The sequence below is a fragment of the Danio rerio genome, chromosome 1, assembly GCF_052040795.2.
Source record: "Danio rerio strain M-AB ecotype USA chromosome 1, GRCz13ab, whole genome shotgun sequence".
Lineage (NCBI taxonomy): Eukaryota > Metazoa > Chordata > Actinopteri > Cypriniformes > Danionidae > Danio > Danio rerio.
In genome coordinates this window covers 16,783,214-16,809,546 of record NC_141021.1, presented here as the reverse complement: position 1 = coordinate 16,809,546, position 26,333 = coordinate 16,783,214, and the positions used below count along the sequence as shown (strand labels likewise).

Below are 26,333 nucleotides of genomic sequence, written 5' to 3'. Positions count from 1 at the left end.
TGTTGTCTAACGTGAAATGCATTGTTCTGAATAAATATTGCTGGATGATTAGTCAATGAACATGGGGAAGGTATTTTTTCAATTTTTAATCATTAGTCTTTCACGGAACATCACTAGTCTCTCTTGCTGCTTTATAGGCTATTCTTCCAGTCTTTCCCATAGTTCGCTTAATGTAAATTTTTTTTAAACAATAAATTTGCTATTATAGATTTTTTTAGAAATTCTCAGTCAAGTTACCATCAGGACTCTGGGCTGGCCATTTAATTATTTCAAAGTTTTTTTTTTTGTTTTTTTTATTTACCTGCTTTACCTGTTTTGCTGTCTGACATGAGGCACATTGTCCTGCATGAAGATTGCTGTAATATTGTACAATGAACAAAGGAAATGAAACATAGGGTGTAGAATAGAGGAAAGAAAGATAGAATAGGAGTAGAATAGAGAAGAGAAGAAAGCAGTATTCTTAAAATCAAATATTTTGAATATCAAGCTTTCACTGCTATGCCGGCTATACCTTTGTCCTTCATCTAAAAAGCACTTTTGATACATTTGATGGACTCACTATTTTTGCAATGCCAGTAAAACCGGAAAATTTGGCTGCCAGTAAAATGTTTTTTTTTTTTTTTTTTTCAGACTATCAACCAGCAGGTGCCCTATTAACATCAATAACTGTGAGATATCTGAAAGTGTTTTCTAGTGTATTTTAGATACACAAAATGCTATTTTAAAATGCTATTTTATTTTAAAATAGCATTTTAAATGCTATTTAGATTGCTATTTTAATGCTATTTTAATTTATCATTAACATGACTCCACATCTTCTGCTCATATCCGTAGTTCATTCTACTAAAACCATAGGAGATCACTCTGCTTTGACCCTTGTGTCTCTCTGGAATCAATATCAGAAAGCAACAGGAGCTGGAGACTGTCTGTCTCCATCATATACTTACTTATTGGCTTAGCTTTAGGTGTGTATGCAGTGAAGACAAAGAGATTCAAAGACGGCACATTATGCAAGGTTTTACATGTCAGTCAGATTTCAGTGGTATTCATCTAGGCCCATTTCCATCAGTTTACAAATGGTCACCTGAAATACACTTGGCATTTACATGCATTGAAATATGTTTACTTTTGTTGAGAACATTCCCTCTTATTTTGACATATGCTGGTAATATATACACGTGTGTGTAAAGTATTCCAGAGCAATATTGCTTACCTACTTTCCTATTGATAATGGCCAACACAATTTTATACAGATCCAGTTGCTCTAATTATTTGCATAGTGTCTCACTTAGTTGCCCAACCTAGGCTCATTGGAAATACATGCCTTAAACTACATTTTAGCAAAACATGAAATACATTACTCCGGTTATCTTCACTTACAATTTGTAACTTTTTGATTTAGTGGCTAATTCTTATAAATTATATATTATCTCATTCACACAATTTAGTACGATTTGCTTATCCTCCAATGACGGTGGGGTTTAAGGGCGGGGTTGGGTGCCACAGCTCCTTTTAAAAATCGTTAGTTTTGTACGACTGAACTCAAACAAATTCTATCTCAAATTCTCAAACGAATTAGCTACTTAACTGATAAAATGTAAAATAGGTCAGTTTCCTCATTCCTAGGCTGGAGCTTCTGATGACAAATCCTCTAGAGGGCACTGTCTACAATTTTGAGAATCTGAATTATGTTACTAAGCTGTATTTTGATATACATGCCTTTCTTGTACAAGTTCATGAGAAGACAGTATGTGTCTTACATATCACCTTGCGATCGAATGACTTAAACCCAACCAATAGTGTTTTCAAAAGCACACAGAAGAGAAAATTGCATCTCAACACAGGTCTTTACATTGCTTTTAGCTGTTGTGTGAAATAATGATTCAATGGACTCAAACCCGATCACAACAGAAAGGTAGTCCATAAAAAGATAATCAGGCAAACATATTTAATTACGAATCATAGACACTTTTAAGTGGTTTTCTGGTAATTATTTAGTGTTGTGCAAATAATGTTTCTCTGTAAATATCAGTAGTGTGAAAAGGAACAATACAAATCGGTGTTGTACTAGCTCGTAGTGTTCATTTTACCTTAAAACAACAGTAGAGTAAGTTATTTTTTAGTTTTACCAAAATGTAAGCACATATTTTTGTTGCAACCCTCAAAGCATAAAAAAGGGGTCACTCATCTCGGCCCTGGAGGGCCGGTGTCTCTGCAGGGTTTAACTCCAACTTGCCTCAACACACCTGCCTCTGTGTTTCTATTACACCTATGCTGCATCCCAATCGGCATACTATGCGTCCTAAATAGTATTTGAAAATAGAATTAATATGTCCCGAACCATAACATGTTGAAAAGACTATGCCAGAGGTTCCTGGTTGATTTGCTATTTCCGGTAAAAAAAAATAAAGTTGTAGAAGCGTCCATACTCTAACCGCTAATGTTGCCCACAATACATTGCGCATTGGACGTGAATGCGTGTTTGATTTTCTTATTTATATACACGATTGTGCCATTGAACTGTTGTATAAATGCAATATCACACTTGTAGCAGTGCGATATGGCTGTAAATCAGCACGGGTGGGATGCTAAGGCACGCCTCCCACCAGTCTGATATACAGCCGTATCGCACTGCTACTTGTGTGATATTGCTCATATATATATATATATATATATATATATATATATATATATATATATATATATATATATATATATATATATATATATATATATATATATATATACATACATACATACATACATATATATACATATACATACATACATATACATACATACATATCTGTAAGTGACAAAAGGGGACAACCTCAAAACATTTAGACCTCATTTTACACAAATATTTACTGTATTAACTGTTCGCTCTTGATCATATTGACAAAAACCTTGATCTTCAATACAAGGCCGAAGTGACATTAGATGCTGAATTTGGAGATTGCGTGTGGGCATTTTGCGTTATGTAATGACCCCCTGTGGCTCTGTGGCTTGGCATTCTGGTGTGTGATGGATGATAAAATGCAGGCCTGATTTCAGCACAATGGCCCCCTGTTTCGAAGCACATCAAAGCCTCTCTGTATCAGGCCAGGAATGTGGGGTGCAAAGCCTGATTGCATCACGCAAACCCTGCCCTAAGATGGAGAGCATTCATGGTTAATTTTTCGGGTTGTTGCAATGAACTTTTGGGTCACAACACTGTGTGTAAGCAAAGCGATGCCCATCCAGGCGTCATTCTTTTTGCTGTGCTATCCATTTTTCAGACTGGGCTAAAACACAGCAGGGTATTGGCAGGAGCAAAGAGGACCAAAATCACAGTGATTTTGCATATGTGTTTGTGTGGGCATCAGTGAAGGAGTTCCTGTTATCTAACACATGAAAGCCTGACATTGTTGGTTTGCATTTAGGGTTGTTTTAAGGGGTAAGGGGCAACAGAATGTAGCATTCGAATGCATTAAGTGCTCAAGTTTCTTCTGAGGTTTTAACTTTTTCCTGCTTTAGTGTAGACAAATGGATGTGGCTGGAAGATTTAGGTTTTTAACCTTGTAATGGCATCTTATCTTAGAAGACTATCCATGCATGCTCACATTTATTCAGCTAAAGTGGTAGCTAGGAGCTCAATATAAAGACAAATGTTGTCTTTGTGTTTTACTAAAAGAAGTTTTATATTTATTACAAACTTTTCTGATTTGAGTATTTTTATTAGTAATAAATGTGTTGTTTAATTGGTGTTTTGCTAGAAATAAATATTTGTATACAGCATATTAGAACTCGCAGTCAAGGGCTATAAAGTCAAAAGAATGTTTTTAAATCTGATGTAGAATTATCATTCTTTCATTTTATTTTCTTCTTAGTCCTTTCATTCATCTGGAGTCAGCACAGCGGAATGAACCACCAACTTATCCAGTATATGTTTAACACAACAGATGCCCTTCCAGCTGCAACCCAGTACTGGGAAACACCCATACGCACTAATTTACACTACAGGGAATTTAGCTTACGCAATTCACCTGTAGGTCATGTCTTTAAATGTTTTGGGGAAAACTGGAGCACCCTTGGGAAACCCACATGAACATGGGAAGAGCATGCAAACTCCACACAAAAACGCCAACTGACCCAGCCGAGGCTTAAACCAGCAACCTTCCTGCTGTAAGGTGACAGCGCTACCCACTGCGCCACCGCGCCACCCTCTGATGTAGACTTAATAGTTCATATTTTAAGTAGATTTGAGTTATACAATTAATAAAACGCTTACTTTACATACATTAGGAAAATTGAACAGTGTAGATTTTGATTACACATGTACTTGCTTGTACAGCAGTGCAGTGGTGCAGTGGGTAGCACTGTCGCCTCACAGCAAAGTCACTGGTTTGAGCCTCGGTTGGATCAGTTAGCATTTGTGTGTGGAGTTTGCATATTCTCCCCATGTTCGCATGTGTTTTCTTTATGGATGCTCTGGTTTCCCCCACAAGTCCAAAGACCACACCTGTCAACCTTCCCGTTTTTTTCAGGATTCTCCCGTATTTTACAATTCTTTCCCGATATCATCCCATAAAGGTATTTTCCCGTAGTTATCCCATTTTTTAAATCTTTCTATGAAGGGTGGGAGCCATGTCACCCTGCAGCCCAAGACTGGTTACTCACTGAAGCTAAGCAGGGCTGAGCCTGGTCAGTACCTGGATGGGAGACCACTAGGGAACACTAGGTTGCTGTTGGAAGTGGTGTTAGTGAGGCCAGCAGGGGGCGCTCAACCTGTGGTCTGTGTGAGTTCTAATGCCCCAGTAAAAGTGAAGGGGACACTACACTGTCAGTGGGCGCCGTCTTTCGGATGAGACGTTAAACCGAGGTCCTGACTCTCTGTGGTCATTAAAAATCCCATGGCACTTCTTGTGAAAGAGCAGGGGTGTAACCCCGGTGTCCTGGCCAAAGTCCCTCTATCGGTCTTATGATCATGGCCTCCCAATCATCCCCTTCCACCGTATTGGCTTTATCACTGTCTCTCCACTCCACCAATAGCTGGTGTGTGGTGAGCGCACTGGCGCCGTTGTCCTGTGGCTGCCGTCGCATCATCCAAGTGGATGCTGCACACTGGTGGTGGTATGGAGAGACCCCCCCCCTCCTCATGATTGTGAAGCGCTTTGGGTGTATAGCCATACACAATAAATGCGCTATATAAATACACATTACATTACATTACATTACATTACATATAAACATCAAAAGCCGATCCTCCCTATACGCAACCTATACTGCCAAACCACCAGGGGATGTCCCTCGGTCTTAAATGTGAAACAGTTCTGTGCTTTTATTTTATTTAGGTATGAAAACACTTTGAAATAAACATAAAAACGTTGTCCTGTGGCTGCCGTCGCATTATCAGTGAATGCTGCACACTGGTGGTGGTGTGGAGAGACCTTTATAAATGCACATTACATTACTAATACACAAAGAAATCTAAAAGATTTAGTGTTATATACTTTTTTTGTCCAAAAGTAAGTTTACAAACATATGTTCCAAAGCAGTATACACCAATACTGAATAAAGCAATATATTATAATATTCTTATATATACCAAACCACATCAGGTTCTGTAGATTTGCAGTAGTTTTTGAGTTTAAAAAAAAGTTACACACTCTGTCCTCTGATAGAGGGGCAGTGGAGGAAATGAAAACACAGTAGGCGGTTTTCAAAGCTTTCGCCCCCTCACATTATTTCACGTAAAAACCCTTTTAATTCTGAACTGGGACCAGACCTCCACATTTCCCCTAACATCTGCCATTATCAGTTAAAACTACATAACAGATCTCAGACCTGTGCCTCTCAAGCGCAACAGTAAGCTCACATTCTTTCTTATCTGCAATGAGTTCGGTACCTATAATCATGTCTGCAGAAAACCTCCCTCTCCAGCTTTTTCCCTGTGCTTCTTTGATGTGCGTTCATCCTCCAGCATTCATTCCCCCGTCACGGCTCTGGCTCTGGGTGCAGAACAATGGCTCTATTGCTCATTTTCTGATCTCTCTCGCTCACCTGCATCTGGGGTCGAGTCTCAGCCAGGTCGAGTCGGGTCAGTCCAGGTACAGTCTGTCGAGGAATTGTCTGAGAAAGAGAGACGAATAAAGGAGGGATTTCTTCCACACTGGCCACCCATGTCTGCTATTTCCTGTAAGCGGCTTCCTCAATTTTTTTTTTCCTCAGAAATTTCTGTAATGCTTTATATTTAAAGAGCCCCTATTATGCATTAAAAGGGGTCATATTTTGGTTTTGGGGATCTCAAACCACAGTCTGATATGCATGCAAGGTCAAAAAACTCTTTCATTGTATTGTAATATGTATTTATTTTTACCTGATTATTCCAAAAACTCCCAGATAATTAGAATAGCGATTCATTTGTTCCCAAACTTCTCCTTAGCACAATGCTAATCTGCGCTGATTGGTTCGATTACCCAGTCTGACACGCATCGCTATTTCAATGTGGCTTTTCACGTGATATGAGAATATAGAGTTAATGAGTAAACAAGGGGTTACAAGTAACAAAACACAATTAAATACATAATTTGGAAGCTAGAAAAAACAAGGAGGCAACCATTTTAATCACATTACACTTGTGAAATGGAAGGAGAAACTGATCCATGAACTGTGTACTGTAAAGTTCCTGTAAAGCTCTGACAAAGTCCCATACATCAATAGTCTTTTCTGATCTTTACTTTAACAAACGGCCGATGAATCCACTGTTGTAAGCATGTAAATTGCTAAAGCACTCATCAGAAAAATGTTAGGAACACAGCACAGGGCTGGGGCTATATTGCTGAGATATTTTTACAAAATTAAACTTCAACCACTGACTCTTCACAACCTCATCTTTGGGTAGGGAAAATAACACTAACTTTTTCTCACACTTAAGAGCACAGCGGCCATGTGACATAATTCAACTGGGATCTGCTACAGTGTTTGTCTTCCTTGTTTTCTTTCTACAGTGTTTGTGGGCTTTCAATTTTCCCTGGGATTTCAAATGGACGGGGCTTGAGTTCTGTATCGACGTCACGCAGACACAGCTAAAGACGTGTTGCAGTGGCGATTCATTCTAACTAGTCGACTCTTTTATAGATGAATCAATAGTTTTAAACACTGTGTACTTTCAGATTTAAGCTTGATATTGAATAAAAAAAAAAGTTTAAAGATTTTTTTTTTTTTTTTTTGTAAATGAAGCACTAGAAACTTTAGAAACAAAGGTTTTATTTATTTGAATGACAAGTCAACTAATCAATTTCAACGACACCTTTAGCCTAATTTTAATTGAATAAGGATTGCCCAATATATTGTTTCAGAATTGACATCATAATGTGTGCATTGCAGTAGTAATACAGTATTTTAGGATGTGCAATGTCAAATAGTCATCACAGTTTAAGAACATGTTATTTGTGGATTAATTGCAAAGTGAAATTTTAATAGAGTTAATGTTCATCATGTGCACTTTTTTAAGGTGTGTTAATGTAAATAGTCCAAGCAAGGCACATCTTTAGTAGCTCTAACAGAGATTTACTGTATTTTATTTATAATGGAGTTTTACATTGGAGTATTCAGTTTCACATTTTGCTTAATGCACTTTATTTTGTCATTAAGTATTTGCACTGGTATTGATATACTGTAAGAAAAAGGTGAAAAAGTCTATTTCTTTAATAATAACCTTTATTTAATTTCATTTGTTTTATTTATATATCTAAACAGCGGGTTATATAATCTTGGTGTACCCTTTTTATATTTTAAAAACCTTTAACTTCACGTTTTGGTGTTCAGGAAGAGAGATTGTCTTGTCTTTTTCATTTTGTTTGCTATTAATTGCTTTTAAGGGTGGAGGCTCAGCAAGATCTCTGTTATGTCTATTAATATTGAATAGGGAGAAACCTCATCAACATTCAGTTCCCAGCATTCACCTAGTTGGAAAGCCCTTCCTGACCTTTTTATTTTGAATTGCTCAAGAGGTTACAGTATATTCACAGCACATGTGTACAATAAGTATACGTTTATGACTATTAATTACTGTCGGTAAACATGCTCAACCAATTGTCCACTTACTGGATATGTGATCTTGGGAATTTTGCGGTCTGTTTTCATATGATCTAGGGGAATTTCCACTTTAGTCATCAAGTTCTCAACATGGATTCAATATCATTGTTCCTATCAGCCTGGGTAATTGAGATATATTGTTATGGTGTCATCATTTTGAGAGTCTACATTGAAAGAGGAAGTCATTCATTCCTTAATTTATTCATTTGTTTGTTAGTTCATTTATTAATTCGTTTGTTTGGACACATTATTTATTTATTTGAACATGTGTATTTATTTATTTATTTATTCATTTGTTTATTTATTTATTTACTGGACCACTGTATTTATATATTTATTTATTTACCTATTTGGAAACATTATTTATTTATTAAAACACTGTTTATTTTAAACACTTTATTTATTTATTTATTTATTTAGACACATTATTTAATTATTTCTTTATTTGAACACCTTATTTATTTATTTTATTTATTTGAATACATTACTTATTTACTTGAACACTTTATTTATTTATTTATTTATTTATTTATTTAGACACATTATTTAATTATTTCTTTATTTGAACACCTCATTTATTTATTTTATTTATTTGGATACATTACTTATTTACTTGAACACTTTATTTATTTATTTATTTATTTATTTATTTATTTATTTATTTATTTATTTATTTGGGCATGTTATTTATTTATTTGAACACTGTTTATTTTAAACACTTTATTTATTTATTAATTTATTTTGTTATTTGAACTTTGTGTATTTCTTAATTTATTTATTTAGACAATTTATTTATAAAAAAATATATATTTATTTGAACACTTTATTTATTTATTTAGCTATTTTTTTTATGCTGGAACTGGTGTTTTGCCAGCTTAAATAAAATGTTATTGTATTTTATTCATGTTTCAGTTAACTTTTTGTATTTTACTTTTTTTCCATATGGTTTGCATGTTCTCCCTTTGTTTGTGTGGGTTTCCTCTGGGTGCTCCGGTTTCCCCCACAGTCCAAAGACATGCGGTACAGGTGAATTGGGTAAGCTAAAATTGTCCGTAGTGTATGTGTGTGGATGAGTGTGTATGGATGTTTCCCAGTGATAGGTTGTGGTTGGAAAGGCATCCGCTGTGTATAACATATGCTGAATAGGTTGGTGGTTCATGCCGCTGTGGTGACCCTAGATTAATAAAGGGGCTAAGCCGAAAAGAACATGAATGAATGAACACATTAAAATTAAGTTAAAAGTGTAAAAAAAATCCATCTTTTCAGTTTTTGTACAGATTAAAAACTAACAAAAACAAAGAAATAATTTTTTAACATATAAAGCAAAATGAAAGGAAACAATAAAGATACTACTGTATTTTGCAGTGTTAAAAGTGCATTTTCTATAGCAATAACAATACAATATGTTACATTTATTCAATTACCAGATGCTTTTATTTTGTATTAAAGTGGCTTGGATAGATTAAGCACTTAAAATCACCAGAGAGCAGCAATATGTATAGATGACATCTCAAGTTAACTAAGCTGAAAATTAAAAAAAAAAAAATTTAATAAAATTGAATTTAAAAAATGATTCATTTTATGCAGTTTCCCTGAATCAAATTATAACAGTTGCTGTGAGGCATGTAGCAGACATTTACAGCACATTCTGCTAACTATTAACCATAGCAATAAACATGTAAAGCCAGGCTCACACTATAGAAATGTTAGGCCTAATAAACTAAGGTGTGAGAAATAAATCAAACAATGAGTCATCATAGAAAACAAATGGAAAGAGGAAACAGCAGGGCAACAGTGCAAATGTCTAGCTCAAACTACAGACACTACACAAAATAGTTTACTTGATAACATGCTGAAAAATCATGTTGCACATTATTTAAATATCAAATTAAAGTATAAGTAATCTGAAATTGGAAAATCAAGTGTACTAAAAATAAAGTAAGTGATAATGTTATAGGGATAATGTTCTCATAGGCTTGTGTTCTTTACCACATAATTACATTCAACAACATCATGTCACATAAAAACGCAACACAAATGCATTCAACATCACATATAGATGAAGTCAGAATTATTAGCCCCTCAGAATTATTAGCCCCCCTGTTCATTTTTTCCCCAATATCTGTTTAACGGAGAGAAAAAAAACATTCAACATATTTCTTAACATAATAGTTTTATTAACTCACATTTAATAACTGATTTATTTTATCTTTGCTATGATGACAGTAAATTTTATTTAACTAGATATTTTTCAAGACACAGCTTAAAGTGACATTTAAAGGCTTAATTTGGTTAATTAGTTAATCAACTGGGCAGGTAAGGGTAATTAGGCAAGTTATTGTATAACGATGATTTGTTCTGTAGACTATAAAAAATAGCTTAAAGAGGCTAATAATATTGTCCTTAAAATGGTGTTTAAAAAATGAATAACTGCTTTTATTCTAGCCGAAATAAAACAAATAAGACATTCTCCAGAAGAAATATATTGTCAGGCATACTCTGAAAGTTTCCTTGCCCTGTTAAACATCATTTGGGAAATATTTAAAAAAGAAAAAAAATTCAAAGGAGGGCTAATAATTCTGACTTCATCTGTATATCACAATAACAAAAAACATAACAAAATGAACCCTATAAAAATATGATATGATACCTACGAGCCTGATATGAACCATACGTTATCGATGCACTTTATCCGACTTATCGCAAGGCTACTTAACTAAACAATTAGAAACAAACAAAGAGTGGTGGAAAGAGTACTAAAAAGTCATACTTAAGTAAAGGTACTATTACTTGCCATAAAAATGTAGTGCAAGTAGAGTAAAATATTAAATGTTGTAAATATTACTCAAAGTCTGAGTAAAAATTAGACCTTTTAAAAGTACTCAAGAGTAGTGAGTATTATGCCCTAAAAAGCTGATGCATTTACATATAATTTGTGAATGTGTGTAAACGTAACATTCTGTAGTGCAGGGGTCACCAATCTCGGTCCTGGAGGGCCGGTGTCCCTGCAGGTTTTAGCTACAACTTGCCTCAACACACCTGCCTGGATGTTTTAAGTATACTTAGTAAGACCTTGATTAGCTTGTTCAGATGTGTTTGATTAGGGGTGGAGCTAAAATCTGCAGGACACCGGCCCTCCAGGAACAAGTTTGGTGACCCCTACAGTAAACATCCATCTTCCAGTTTGCTGCAATTATAAATCATCAATGTTTTAAGGTAGTTCATTATGATGATATTTGATTGGACAGGAATCACAGGACTGATTTTTCTAATCCCCGTAAACAGGGGGAAAAAGTAAAGACTGCAGGTTGAAGGAAAGTAGTGGAGTAAAAGTACTGAGACAGCACTAAAGATGGACTCAAGGGAAAGTAAAAGAATAGATTTTTAAAACCACTTATTATAATTCCTGAGAAAAACTACTCAATTACAGTAATTTGAGTATTTGAAATTTGTTATTTTACACTACTGGAAACAAAACACCAATCTGGGATGTAATTTACTTATTCTTTAAATAAATATAAAGCTTATCTTAAGAAAAAACAACTGCTGGATGCAGCCGACCGTACCCTACCTGTTATTATTGTCACTTGCTTATTCCCAGTGCCGTTTATATCAAAGATGATGCTTAGCTGCTCCATGTGTTTCATAACATCTCATTTTTATGAGGCGGACAATTGTTATAATCATTAAATTCTCATCTGGCAATAACAAACGATCCTTGTTTTAATAGCATATAAATAAAATTAAACTAGCATTAACTTTTGAAAACTGTTGTTTGAGGCGGATAGTTTATATTAATGTGACAGAAATGTGCAATCCAGTAAACAACCAAATAAGCGCGTTGAGACATGAAAGGATCTTGTCATAGTTGAACCTCTGATGAGACTGAATCTCCTCAGAAAACCCTGCCGAGTCCTTATCTACCCAGCAGTCCACATAGACTTCATTTCCATGCCAATTTGGTGAGACGGTCATGCCCAGATAGCTTAGGTTTCACATGAAATGACCCAGCCGACACAATTCAACCCCTTCTCTGCTCAGATCCCATCCTGATCTCATGTTTGTCTTCTTCAAGCCCAAAGGCAATAGTGGCGCGTAGCATTAATGCCAGTCTGAATTTTCCAAGCTAATGTGTTCTTAGGCTTGTCTGTCAAGCTTATTTGAATCTAAGAACTTAATGCCCTCTCAATCCCTGCCTTTTATTTCCCACACAGTTTTATTGGCTTTGACTTATTGGTTGAGGGACTTGCACAAGGGTACATTCTTGGCCATGTCGTTGGTTTATATCTGTCTCTGAAACTCTTTGCAAGTGTTGTCTCCAACATCATGTGCTTTAATGCTGCGTCCTGTGACTTTCCGAATGCTGTTTTACTGCTTGGTTTCCTGTAGGGAAAACCTTTGTTTTTGGAAGGCATCTGTTTGAAGACCGCTGCTCTGTCTAGGGGTGTTTTTTTCAACTACAGACACTTTTGGCATTGTGGACCTTTTAGGAAAGAAATGTTTCCCAGCAGGCACCTTGATGTTGACAATACATTAAAAAAATAAATAAATAGTACAGCACAAAACATATTATAATATAAGGAAAGTTTTATTTATCTGGAAGCTTCAAATAGAAAATTTGATCAAAATCCAATGTCAAGCCAACATCTTAAACCAACGTCATATTGATGTTAAATGGTGACGCAGTGGCGCAAGGTTGTGCTGTCGCCTTGCACAGGTCGCTGGTTCGAACCTCGGCTGGGTCGGTTGGCATTTCTCTGTGGAGTTTGCATGTTTTCCCTGCGTTTGTGTGGGTTTCACATTCATTTTTTTTTTCTTGTCCCTTTATTGGGTTGCCACAGCAGAATGATCCGCCAATTATCCAGCACATGTTTTACGCAGCGGATGCCCTTCCAGCCGCAACCCATCACCGGGAAACATTTACACACACACACACACACACACACACACACACACACTAAGGACAATTTTAACTTACCCAATTCACCTGTACCACATCTTTGGACATCTTTGTAAACCAGAGCACCCAGAGGAAGCCCACGTGAACACAGGGAGAGCATGCAAACTCCACAAAAAATGCCAACTGACTCAGCTGAGGCTCGTACCAGCGATTTTCTTGCTGTGAGCTGAATGTGCTAACCACTGTGCCACCACGTTGCCCACACATTCCAATTAGCCAATCTGAATTAAGGGATATGTTTACTGTTTATGTTAAGTTTACGCTTATTATGTTTATGCACTTATACATGATTGTTGTCCAACTATTATTCTTCTCTGATTTTGGGAATAATTTAGAGTTATGGTTGGGTTTAGAGATAGGGAATAGGTGTGGATTACATAAAACAAAAATGATGTTCCAGGATCACCTTAGATGTTAATCCAGGATCACATTGTACTTAGCAAAAAACATGACGTTCACATTACATCATGCCATTTTTTTACTTAACACAAATCAAACCAAATTGTAAAAGTCAAAGGTGACAAGCTAGGACACCCAGCTGGGATTAATTTTAATCCAAGCTAATCAAATATCTTTAATATTCTTCTGCAAGTGTGTGCCTCTCTTTAAAAAAAAAAACTTTTCAGCTTTCAGGTGTGTTGGAAAAAAAACATCAGCAATTATCTCTGAGAAGCAACAGTTGCTGTTGTCAATCTAGCATTCCAAACTCATTCCACAGTTAAGAAGTTTATTTACAAGTGGAGGCCATTCCCAGGAGTGGACTTCCCAGCAAATTTACTCCAAGATCAGACCATGTGATGCTTGGAGAAATGGTAGACCCCTAAAGGACTTCACAGACTCTACAGTCGTTATTAAGTATGTGAAATCATAAAGTTCATGGCAGTAATATAAGAAAAAAGACAAGACATGGCATGTTTGGAAGGGATTACAAAAAAGCATCACATTTAACTGAGTAAAGAAATAAAACGGAAGCCCATTTGCAATGTTTGTTGCATCTGAACAAACTATAGGAGTTCAATCATTCATTTTCTCTTCGGCTTAGTCCCTTTATTAATCCGGAGTTACCACAGCGGAATGAACCGCCAACTTATCCAGCAAGTTTTTACGCTGCGGATGCCGTTCCAGCAGCAACCCATCTCTGGGAAACATCCACACACACACTCATTTACTACGGACAATTTAGCCTACCCAATTCACCTCTAGCACATGTCTGTGGACTGTGGGGGAGCACCCGGAGGAAACCAACGCGAAGGCAGGGAGAACATGCAAACTCCACACAGAAACACCAACTGAGCCGAGGTTCGACCCAGCGACCTTCTTGCTGTGAGGCGACAGCACTACCTACTGCGCCACTGCCTCGCCACCATAGAAGTTCTAAAATTAATGATAATATTAATTCTCATTATTATGGTGGCTTAGCGTTTAGCACTGTCGTCCCACAGCAAGAAGGTCGCTGGTTCGAGTCCCAACTGGGTCAGTTGGCATTCCTGTGTGGAGTTAGCATGCTCATGTTCGCATGGGTTTCCTCCAGGTGTAGTGGCCGTAGTGCATGTGTGTGAATGTGAGAGTGTATGGGTGCTTCCCAGCACAGGGTTGCAGCTGGAATGGCATCCGCTATGTAAAACATAAGCTGGATTAGTTGGCGGTTCATTCCGCTGGGGTGACACCTGATAAATAAAGGGGAACTAAGCTGAAGAAAAATGAACAACAATAAGAACAAAATTATAATCAATTACCGTACTGAAGTAAACATAGTCAGCTTTTGTCCACCTATATTAGTTCAAATACCATCCACCTGTGCTGAAAGATTTGCAATATTCTGCTGGTTTACCTCTTGAACTCGTTGCTCATTGTTTTCATGTTTGTAGGTCATTTTTAGTAATCCTTCTGTTCACAGTATCAGGATCAGTCTGAGTCTGTTGGCTGCTTCACAGTATCGCCAGCTTTCTTTCTCTTCTTTTGTATCAGTCTCGCTCCATCTTAATAGCATCAGCCTTATGTCTTTTCTTAGGTCAGACAGGGAGACACGTTGATTATCCCAATCCGAGCGAGACATTTGTTCTTCTCTGGTGACAACAAAGGCTCCTCATTCACTAACATTGAGATGAACTTTTCATGGGTTTGATACAATCACTGCATGAATGGAATGTTCAGGAGAGATGAATGAAAGAGTTTGGATGTATCCCAAAAAAACAGGATAAAACGTGCATGTTCTTATTTGTGTGATTTAGTACAAAACTGAAAGTAGGCCGAAGTGTTTCCAGACTTCTAGCATTACACATACTGAGACATCATGGCATTTTCTGGACAATTGTGGGTTTTATATTGTGATTTATGATGCGAGGGTGGAATGTGAAAGTGGATGTACTTGAAAAGCCTGATAGATTTAGATCATTAATGAACTATGCTGATAACAAAGTAATTTAGTATATTTATTGATTAATTTGTTTATGGGAAATTCAATAACTTTTTTCTACTTTAAAAATGTTAGAATTCACAAATTAAATTTCAAAATTAACTTATAAAATATTGCTGGTTAGAATTATTGACTTCATGATTGCTTCAATTCATACTAAAATAATTTATTTATGTAGTTATTTACTATTTGTATTTTATTGCTGTTTGGTGTTATTGATTTACAATTTTCTAATTTTTTTTTTTGGCTCAATTCTCGATTGAACTTTAGTAAGTTTAGATTTCTGAACAAATAGCTTATTGTTCACTTCAGAGTGGCATTGTTTATTGATTTAAGCGGATTGCGATTGCTTTGGTGCATTTGTGCAAAAAGTGAGTGCAATTGTCTGTTGTTTGGACAAAAACTAATTGCATGCTGCTTGCTGATCAAAACTGACGAGTCAATCCTCATTTAAACTGTCAAACTCTCCACAACTTCTCAATCATTTTTCATTGTGAAGGCCATCACACTGAAAACTGTTTATTCAATTAGCAAACATTTGTTTATGCACGTTTACACCATACATATCTGAGATTGACATTGTGTGTCTGATAAATTGAAAATGACATCTAGTTGCAATATATTTTGCGTTATCTATTTATCAATCAAGTTTGGTAGCATATACAGTTAAAGTCAAAATTATTAGCCCCCTTTGGATTATTTTCTTTTTTAAATATTTCCCAAATTATGTTTAATAGAGCAATAAAATTTTCATAGCATGTCTAATAATATTTTTTCTTTTGGATAAAGTCTTGTTTGTTTTATTTTGGCTAGTATATATATATATATATATATATATATATATATATATATATATATATATATATATATATATATATATATATATATATATATATATATATATAATTTATTTCTTTTTTATCTATTTTAAGGACAAAATTATTAACCCCTTTAAGCTAACTTTTTTTTTAAGTCTACTGAACAAACCATTGTTTTACAATAACTTGCTTAATTACTCTAACCTGCCTAGTTAACCTAATTAAAGCCTTTAAATGTCACTTTAAGCTGTATAGAAGTGTCTTGAAAAATATCTAGTCAAATATTATTTACTGTCATCATGGCAAAGATAAAATAAATCAGTTATTAGAAATGATGGATGGATGGGTGGATTGATTGATTGATTAATTGATTGATTGCCCACATCACAATCACTATTCACAATACAGAACTGCAGTAACATGCTTGTGAAGCAAATGGAAAAAGTGTCATCTCTAGTAAGGCCAACAGGAATGACAGGATGTCCACTTATTATTATTATTTTTTTATGCATGCTATTTTGTAGTTTTTTGTATGTGTTTGGGATAACATAATAAATGTAAAATATACAATACAGTAATTGAACAAGCAAGACTGCACTTTGGATGTAATGCATTTGTACACAAATAAATGTTGACAAACAGATACTATTGATTTCCGTGGTTGACTGCTGTGGTGAAAAAACTGCTAATCATTTTGAGCATGTCATTCACACTATGACATATACACTTTATTTTTCAATGACCTTGGCCAAATAACTGAAACATTGGCTTGATTTTGAAGCAAAGAAGAAATGTTTTGGGGGAGTAACTACATTTTGCAGACATGCAATGAAGTTCTGAAGTTCCAGCAAACAGTTTTGAGATTTGCACTCACAGTTTAGAGAATGAAAAATGTGCAAAAGCAATTGAGAAAAACTGTTTGTTTTCATCTATTTACAAAAATTACTTGAATTACTGTGGTGTATTTTTAAAAACTTAAAATGTCATAAATTGGTTCCAATATAACTTTTAAAATGCTTATTGCAGGGGAGTTAAAGGGGGAAATTATCATTTAAATTTAACTGCAGATAATAAATAAATAAATAAATAAATAAATAAATAAATAAATAAATAAATAAATAAATAAATAAATAAATAAATAAATAAATAAATAAATAAATAAATATATTTTTTCATTAATTATCTGTAATTTATACTATAATTTAACTGCAGGTAATAAATAAATAAATATTTATATATTCTCTGTAAATTAATACATTTAAATTAATTAATTAATTAATTAAAAAATTTTTGGCTGTTTATTATCATTTTCATGTATTGACAGTGAAAGTATTGTAATTTTTCTATTTATTTTATTTATTGTTTTACTATAGACTTTATTGATTAATCAGTCTTGGTCTTCATTTTTCAGCGGAAAAGCGAGATAGAGGAAGAAATGAACCTTATCTCCACTAGCTTTACTCAGAGGTCATAAAGTAAATTAGCAGGTGTGTGTGTGTGTGTGTGTATGTGTGTGTGTGTGTGTGTGTGTGTGTGTGTGTGTGTGTGTGTGTGTGTGTGTGTGTGTGTGTGTGTGTGTGTGTGTGTGTGTGTGTGTGTGTGTGTGTGTGTGTGTGTATGTGTGTGTTCACCATGCTATTCTTAAGTTTCTATTGTAGTGCATCTCTTTGCTGGACAATTAGCAGTGGTCACTCGCTTCACTGGTGCATTACAGGGGAAGCAGAAGCACTAATCCCAAACTCACGTCCTTTTGGCAAAGTCTTCTAAACACACATTTGTTACTATTATCTTCACTTATCAACTCTCTTTGAATGCTCACAAACCTAGTCATTTCACACCCCAACAAACACACTCTCAGGCACAGACAGAGAGCACATGCCTCCTTCACTTCAACATAACAATTACTTTTGATATATCAGAGCTGCTCTTACTTAGCAAATTGCTGAACACTGTTATATTTACTAAAAAAGTCGATAAAATTAAATGATAAAATGAGTTTTTGTCCTTTGGTGGTTAATTATCATAATATGAAAGCTGAGTTCATGAACCATAAATATATACGTATTGAACAATAAATCACAATGACAGTTAAAATGAATGAGTGGTGTGCTAAGTGTCAGTGTGGACTCAAATAATTAATCCTGAATATTATTAACTGCAAAAAGGTTGTTGTTGTTGTTTTTCTTGCACAAAGGGTATGCGTGGCTATCAGCATCCATGTAAAACAGCAGGTATTGTTTAACTAGCCTAATCCAGTTCATTTAAATATTAATGTTACATAACGTTCACTTGGAGCCTGATAGAGCAATATACAGTAGGATTTACTTGGAATGTGGATTTACTTAAATTAGCAAGAAATGTACTCAGACATTAAATAAACCAGACAAAAGCTTGGCGTTTCATACAAATGGAGTTCTGTTCCAAACTGTGAAATTAAACTGCTTTTTTTTAAGTACAAGTAGTATTATATGTGAAAAGGTTTCTTGATTGTTTTTTTATTCCTTGATTTTCTTTTCTTTTTTTCTTTTCTTTTTTTGCTTGATTCACCACCAACCCTCAAACTAACCCCACCACGCCTCACTAAATTGCAAAACATTGTAATATAGCATTGGTGACTGATCTGCCGTGTACGCAAGAAACTATTAAATATAGGTGACTTATCACAGTCACATTTTAGTTCTGGTGACCAATCTTCAGTGTTTACATTGGTCAAGTTAGTACTGCTCATTTGAAACCTCCACCCTAGTGGTACAAAAAAAAGGACCTGGTTTCTAGGTCGAAGTCCCATTAAAACAAGTCATTTCACTCGGTGGCCATCTTTGAAACACCTCTCAGGTTGTATGTTTGCCAAGCTTACGATTACATTGCGTATTTGGAACCACCAATAAAATGAAACAACATCTATCTCATAAGTTTCGTTTTTAAATGTTCAAATCAAACAAAATCAGCATTATTTTCAGTTTGCTCAAGCTAATGCGCATGTGCACTTGAAAAGAACAAGATCATGACACCAACTACATTTATGGCCGTGTTACACATAATCATTCTCTGAATAAGGCTTTGTCAGATCACCCTGCTCTTCTGAAGTAATCCACAGCTTAGTCTTGATAGCAAAACTACTCCAGAAATGACAGCTACTCTTTGTTTACTAGTTACTATGCGTTTGAGTACTTGCTGTCATTTGATGTGCGTTTGACAGGACGGACTGTAACTCACGTTCATTTCATACAGATTACAAAACCAAAAAAACTTTTGTTATCAGGTGCACTTGGTTCATTTAAAAGTACAGATTTCAAGCTTTATCTGGATATATTTCTTATGTCTGTGAAGCAAGTCATTGCTGAGATTCCAGTGTGTTTGTTGACCACCTAACTGTTGTAAAAGCACATGTCTGGTCCGTGCTTCTCCCCCGGAGAAACCTTAGTCTATAGCGATCGATGATTGGCTCCTGTACTAGTAGGCAGGGCTTTATTTGCCATTTTGACACTTTTCTCCATTAAAAACTATATGAGTGACATGCCTTGTGTATTCTAGAGTCTTTACAGGTGCAGCAAATCTGTGGAAACCCCCATCATATACATTAGAATCCTTATGCTAGGAAAGCATCAAAAAAGAGTTACAAGTGGAAAAGATATGTTACATCGATTGTAAAATATTGTATACTTCAAAAGTATTGTGCCTTAAAACATAACCATATCTAATTTGGTAAGACTTTACAATAAAGTTCATTTAGTTAATGTTATTTAATGTATTTAAATCAATGAACATTGCTTTTGTTAATGTACTTATTCATCAATACATGAAAATACAGTTGTTTATGATTAGTTTGTGTTAACTCACAGTACATGCGACTTTGAATGTCAATACTGCATTAGTAAATGTTGATTATAAGGTTGGGTTGATAGACGTTCCTATCGTCCATTGCTGATGGCCTATAGACAATGCTGAGCAGCCATCACGATCCTTCGCCCCGCCCCCGTCGCAGCAGCAACCAACTGGTGAAAAATACACACTTGGACTCCGTTTACACTAATACGTCTTAGTTTAAAAGTTTTAAAATGTAATTTTAGAACGAAAATGATCCACGTACACACTGGTGTTTCAGCTAGCATTTCTAAAAAGCCCTCCTTCCACACTATACCACTATACACTCATTTCATTTAATAAAGTTGACTGCTGGGTTTTACAGTGTACTTTCATATACACTATATTATTATTCAAAGTATTAAAATGTCAATAAGAGTCACTTTGTTCAACTGTAGAGTTGAGTTTTCAACATCAAATGTCAACAGAGCAAAGACCAAGGTTCCAAAATGCAATTCACAAGCATAAATAAACAAAAAACACTTGTGAATCACAAAATATGGAAATGGATTTACTCATTCATTCATTCATTTTCTTTTCGGCTTTATTAACCGCCAACTTATCCAGCATATGTTTTATTTCCAGCTGCAACCCATCACTGGGAAACATCAACACACACACTCATTCACACAAATACACTATGAAAAATTTAGCTTACCCAATTCACCTATAACACATGTCTTTAGACTGTACCCAGACCACCCGGAAGAAACCCACACAAACACAGGTAGAACATGCAAACTCCACATAGAAAGGCCAACTGACCCAGCCGAGGCTCGAACCAGCGACGTTCTCGCTGTGAGGCGATCGTCCTACTCACTGATCCACCAAGACACCAGATAAGTAATTACCTGGTATTATTTACAGCATTAGTCTCAAACTCAATTCCTAGAGGGCCACAGTTCTGCAGATTTTAGCTCTAACCACCTCCAACTCACACCTGTTATGTAGTCTCTAGTAGTCTTGAACACCTTGATTAGTTGGATCAGCTGTTTTTGATAAGGGTTGGAGCAAAACTGCAGAGCTGCGGCCCTCCAGGAATCGAGTTTAAGACCTATAATCTACAGTGTGCTGTACAAGTATGTTTCATGTTAGTAAATACAGTAATGAAACCTTATTGTAAAGTGTAAATTTTGTAGGGAAGCTTCTTGTCACTGTGCTACACCTTATTTTCTTGTGTTTCTGTGTGCAATCTTAGCATCGGGTGATTGTTTGTGACTTTCTCTCATGTTAGAGTACATGCTTGCTCAAGCAGAATGAATGAATGCGCTGAGATGAATTCAGATGACGTACGTTTCGCCTCCATCGGTACAGCCACTTAGATGTTCAGAATGCAAACTGACAACGTGAAGACAAGTAGCGGCTTGAAGGACACACAAAGAGCAAGAAAGTGCACTTAAATTACACAAATGTGGCTTTTTGAAATATTCACATTGCGCAGGCACCGAGGCCTGAATCAGAAAGCACTCTGTCCCACACACACATACACACGCACACACGCAGAGTAGCGCAGGACTGGATGAGAGAGCATTGCAGTAGAAACTCCCTAATGCACACTGCAGCACCGCAAGCTAAACCGGACGTAGAAAGCAGACTGAGGGAGGAGGATGAGAATCTAGAAGCGACAGGGAAGATGTCGAGATCCATGCATTTGCTGCTTCTTCAGAGATCTCTGAGTGAACACATCAGATCCTCCACGAGCAGAGCTCTGGATCTCTTAAATGGAAACATACAAGACCTCAGGCTGACAGGTGAGAGGATGGGGATGTGGATGTTGATGTGCGTATATACAAAAATAAATGTTTCTGAGAAGGAATATGACCTTTTTATATTATTTGTGCTTTAGTTTGGTGAACATAGTTGTTTATTGAGATGATAATCAGTTCATATTTGCAAATGTTTTTATTTTTCTTAAATACATACTATAGGGGGTCATTTAAGGTGTCAGGGTAGTACTATTTTGAATCCTGTTTCACAACTACATAGTGTGTAATTACCATCGTCATTACATAAACTAGGAGTTAATTGGTGATGTCCCTAAACTTACCACTGAGCCTAACCTTAACCCTTGTAGGATGGTTATCTTATTTAACCTAGTGCACATTTCAATAAAGTGCAACTGGCATTGCATACTGTGGATCTATTATTGCTATATTTACATGATATACATTATAATATAGGAATGTTTTGGAAATAAGTCCACGGGTTGGGGGAAACCATGTAGTCCCAAACCTTTGAATGATGTGTATGGTTTAAATAAATCAATATAATCTGTTTTTCACTTTAACTTCAGTGTGCTTCTTCATACTTCTTTTACAGTTGGATAATTACTGAGTCAAATGTATTTATTTATGTATTTAAAATGTGTAATTGGCACAAACAAAACATAAGAAAAACATGGGTTTGTCGTGCTGCATATTTGTTTATTTATTATATTTATTTATTTATTTTTATTCATAATTATTTTTATATATGTATTAATATTATTTTTCTAATATTATTATTATTATTAACATTATTATTATTATTACTATTATTAACATTATTATTAGTAGTAGTAGTATTAACATTATTTTTTCTATCATTATTCACATTATTGTTATTATTATTTTCTATTATCATTATTATTAGTAGTATTATTATCATTATCGTTATTATTATTAATGTTATTATTATTTTACTTATTTTTTTACATTTATTGGATTAAAATTCTGATTCCTGTTCTAAAATCGATGGATTTGTTTAATCGGTCACACTTTACAATAAGGTTTATTAGTTAATGTTAATTAATGCATTTACTAACATGAACAACCAATAAACCATACATTTACTACTGTATTTGTTCATGTTAGTTAACATTAGTTTATGAAAATACAGTAGTTCATTGTTCGTTCATGTTAACTCATGGTGCATTAACTAATTTTAACAAGCATAGACTTGGATGTGAATAATGCATTAGTAAATGTTCAATTATGATTAATAAATGCTGTACATGTGTTGTTCATGATTAGTTCATGTTAGTAAATGCATTAACTAATGAACCTTATTGTAAAGTGATACCGTTTAATCATCCATGTTTTGTTGTGATTTTTTTCTTTATTTTGTCAAATTACTCATCAGAATTGCCACATCATATGAAGGTTATTAAAATGATCATGTTTCTTGTAATTAAAGTCACATTTCTATTCATGTTTGTGTGGCAAGTAGTCAGTTTCACTTGCTGCGCTCCCAATGACTCAGAATCCATTCTAATCTTAATCAACTCAAAATCCTAAGGTAACACTTTACTTGAAGGGACATTCCTAAGACTAATTCCTATCATGAATGTGAATGAGATTTTATGCATGCTTATAACAGCTGTCATCAAGTGTGATTATGTGACAATTGCCGGCAGCTAGCTCTCTGCAACTCTCACATGGTCACCCACTGAAGCTAAGCAGGGCTGTGCCTGGTGAGTACCTGGATGGGAGACCACATGGAAAAGCAATGTTGCTGCCGAAAGTGGTGTTAGTGAGGTGTCAGTCTGTTGTGGTCCTAACGCTCCAGTATACTAATGGAGACTCTATACTGATCAGTGAGCGCTGACTCTCTGTGGTTCTTAAAAATCCCAGGATGTTCTTCGAAAAAGTGTGTGAGAGTGAGTGTGTGTGGATGTTTCCCAGGGATGGGTTGCGGCTGGAAGGGCATCCGCTGTGAAAAAACTTGCTGGTTAAGTTGGCAGTTCATTCCGCTGTGGCGACCCCGGATTAATAAAGGGACTAAGCTGACAAGAAAATTGTGTCATTCGCTCAGTTATGATATTTTAAAAGCAAAGATGGCATTGTTTGTTATGACAACTTAATATAAACAGATACATCACAACCTGTTTTGGCCTTTGTCATGACAATTTGACATTACCAAGACAACAAAGTTTGTCATAAATCTGTAATAAACATGATTGCCATGAAGCCATTATAAATATGACAGTAATGAAAGCCTTATGTCTATTCAAGTAGTGTTACCAGTAAAAATTGATTCTGGATAATTGAGTCAATTTAAATTGACTACTCATCACACGATCAGAAATAGAAATGTGACTTTATATTTATTTTATATTAGTTAATAAAAATAATTATTAATCCTTCACATAAAGAAAAAAATCACAACAACATGGATGAATAAACAAATCAATCGATTCTAGAACCAGGTTTCCAGGTAAAGTTTTTACTAAAATCACAACATGAACGTGGTTCTTGAGTCCCTTTTTGCCTGGTAATGCAGACTATTCTTTAGTACTAATATATTGTAGACGTCAGTGTTTCACACAGAATGCATTATGATTTAAGATGATACTGTTATGATCTGAAGAGCAGCCCGGAAATGCTTCGTCATTATTGCAGTGCTTTAAAGATGTCAGATTGTCAGTGCTGGGAAATCATAAGTGGTTTATTTAGTGTGTGTGTGTGTGTGTGTGTGTGTGTGTGTGTGTGTGTGTGAGAGAGAGAGCGAGAGCGAGAGAGAGAGAGAGAGAGAGAGAGGGAGAGAGAGAGCAAGGAATGGATTACCTTTCTGTTGCTTTTGCATGAGTGTGTGTGTATGTGTGTGTGTTTGTGTGTGTGTGCATGCTTGTGTGTGTGTGTGTGTGCGTGCTTGCGTGCGTGCGAGTGTGTGTGTCTCTAAGGTTTTACCCCAAACATCTGGACCTCTAGTCTTCTTGCACTTCACTTTCTCATCAATTAAAGATGTCAGATAGTAAGCTATCAGCTAAGATTTCTTTTATGTTTTTATAAGTTTCATATCTTGATGAAAAAGAAACTCTGAGACACTCATGAAACCACTGGATGCAGCAAACACTGAAATTTTCATGAGCCGTAGCAGTGGGTCTAATGCTTTATTCAGTGCTATGCTTTATTCAAAAACCTAACCTATATAGGGGCAACAACCTAACATTTACTATGGTATCCAGGTTTAGCAATTTTATTTAGGTTCAGCTTTTATTATTATTATTATTATTATTATTATTATTATTATTATTATTATTATTATAAGTAGTAGTAGTAGTAGTATTAGTAATGACTTTTAAAATAGTAGTAATGACTTTTAAAATAGTGAATGTTTTTGATAGGTTCCATTTTCTGTTATTATTACCAGTATTATATTTCTATTTAGCTTTATATGAATTTTATTTTAATTAATTACTTCAAATGTGTTTAATGTACAAAATGTTACATCATTAAATGTTACAAATGTTTCTGTAATATTAAATTTAAATCTTTGTTCCCATCTAATGTATGAAGAAAAGTAGAATCTTTCTCTCAAAGATGAACCAATAAAAATAGACTGGGTTTGACACTTAAGTGATCTAAAAATAGGCCTGTTTCTAATAATATTTTGAAGCTTTAATGTATCTGTGTTGGTGTTTTTTTTTCATCTTTCAGCTAAAGTGGCCTGTCCCAGATTGTTTTATTTTATTTTATTTTATTTTATTTTCATCCATTCATTTATTTTCCTTGGTCTCTGGTTTATCAAAGGTTACCAAAACAGAATGAATCACCAAAATTTTATTTTATTCATTTTTTAAATTTATACCTAGTTTAATTTATTAATTTATTAAATTTAATTTATATGTAATAATAATTATAGTTATTAATTTAGATTTAATTAAATGTTATTTCATTTTATTTTATTTTAGTCTGTCTCTCCACACTCACAGAAATATTTCATCCAAAAATTAAGATTTATGTAATTTTATTACATGACAAATTCCCATTTATATTTTTTTCATAATTTTAACACAAATCTACCAAATAAACTTTATACTATTTATTTTCATAAGGATAATAAAACCTATTTATTTTAAATGCATAATCCTCAGGTTTACGTAATTAGTTCATGTAAAGTGTAATTATTCTAAATTAATAATAAAAAGTGTATTTATTTAAAATACACAAAGTTTATTGTATAAATTGCATAATGATTAAGAGAACTAAATCGGGGTAACTAAAAAATATAAATAACATTTATTTGAATCATGTTTAATGTATGCTTATATACTAAACCAAATCAAACAATGCATCACATTGAATTAGACCAACTGGAAAATTCCAGATTTATTTATATTTATCTTTTATACAAAACTCTGGATTGAGCAAAGTTAACATCAGCCAACATTTAGGAAACCATCCATATGAACCCACTTACACAGCCACACTTGAAC

General features: G+C 34.8%; 1 protein-coding gene across 5 annotated transcripts in view; it reads left to right on the top strand.

Annotated features, from left to right (window-relative positions):
* dlc1 (DLC1 Rho GTPase activating protein) overlaps positions 1-26,333 on the top strand; it is a 225,431-nt gene that overhangs the window by 81,603 nt on the left and 117,495 nt on the right. The window contains exon 1 of one of the 5 annotated variants that reach the window (XR_015476441.1): positions 21,662-21,888. The exons of 3 other annotated variants lie outside the window; for them this stretch is intronic. Coding sequence is in view for 1 of the 2 variants with exons in the window: in XM_087237001.1 (XP_087093127.1) it covers positions 21,687-21,888 (202 nt within the window). In the remaining variant the exon portion in view is untranslated. Of the gene's footprint in view, positions 1-21,661; positions 21,889-26,333 lie in introns of those variants that run through there. One more of the 5 variants, XM_087237001.1, reaches the window with a different exon arrangement.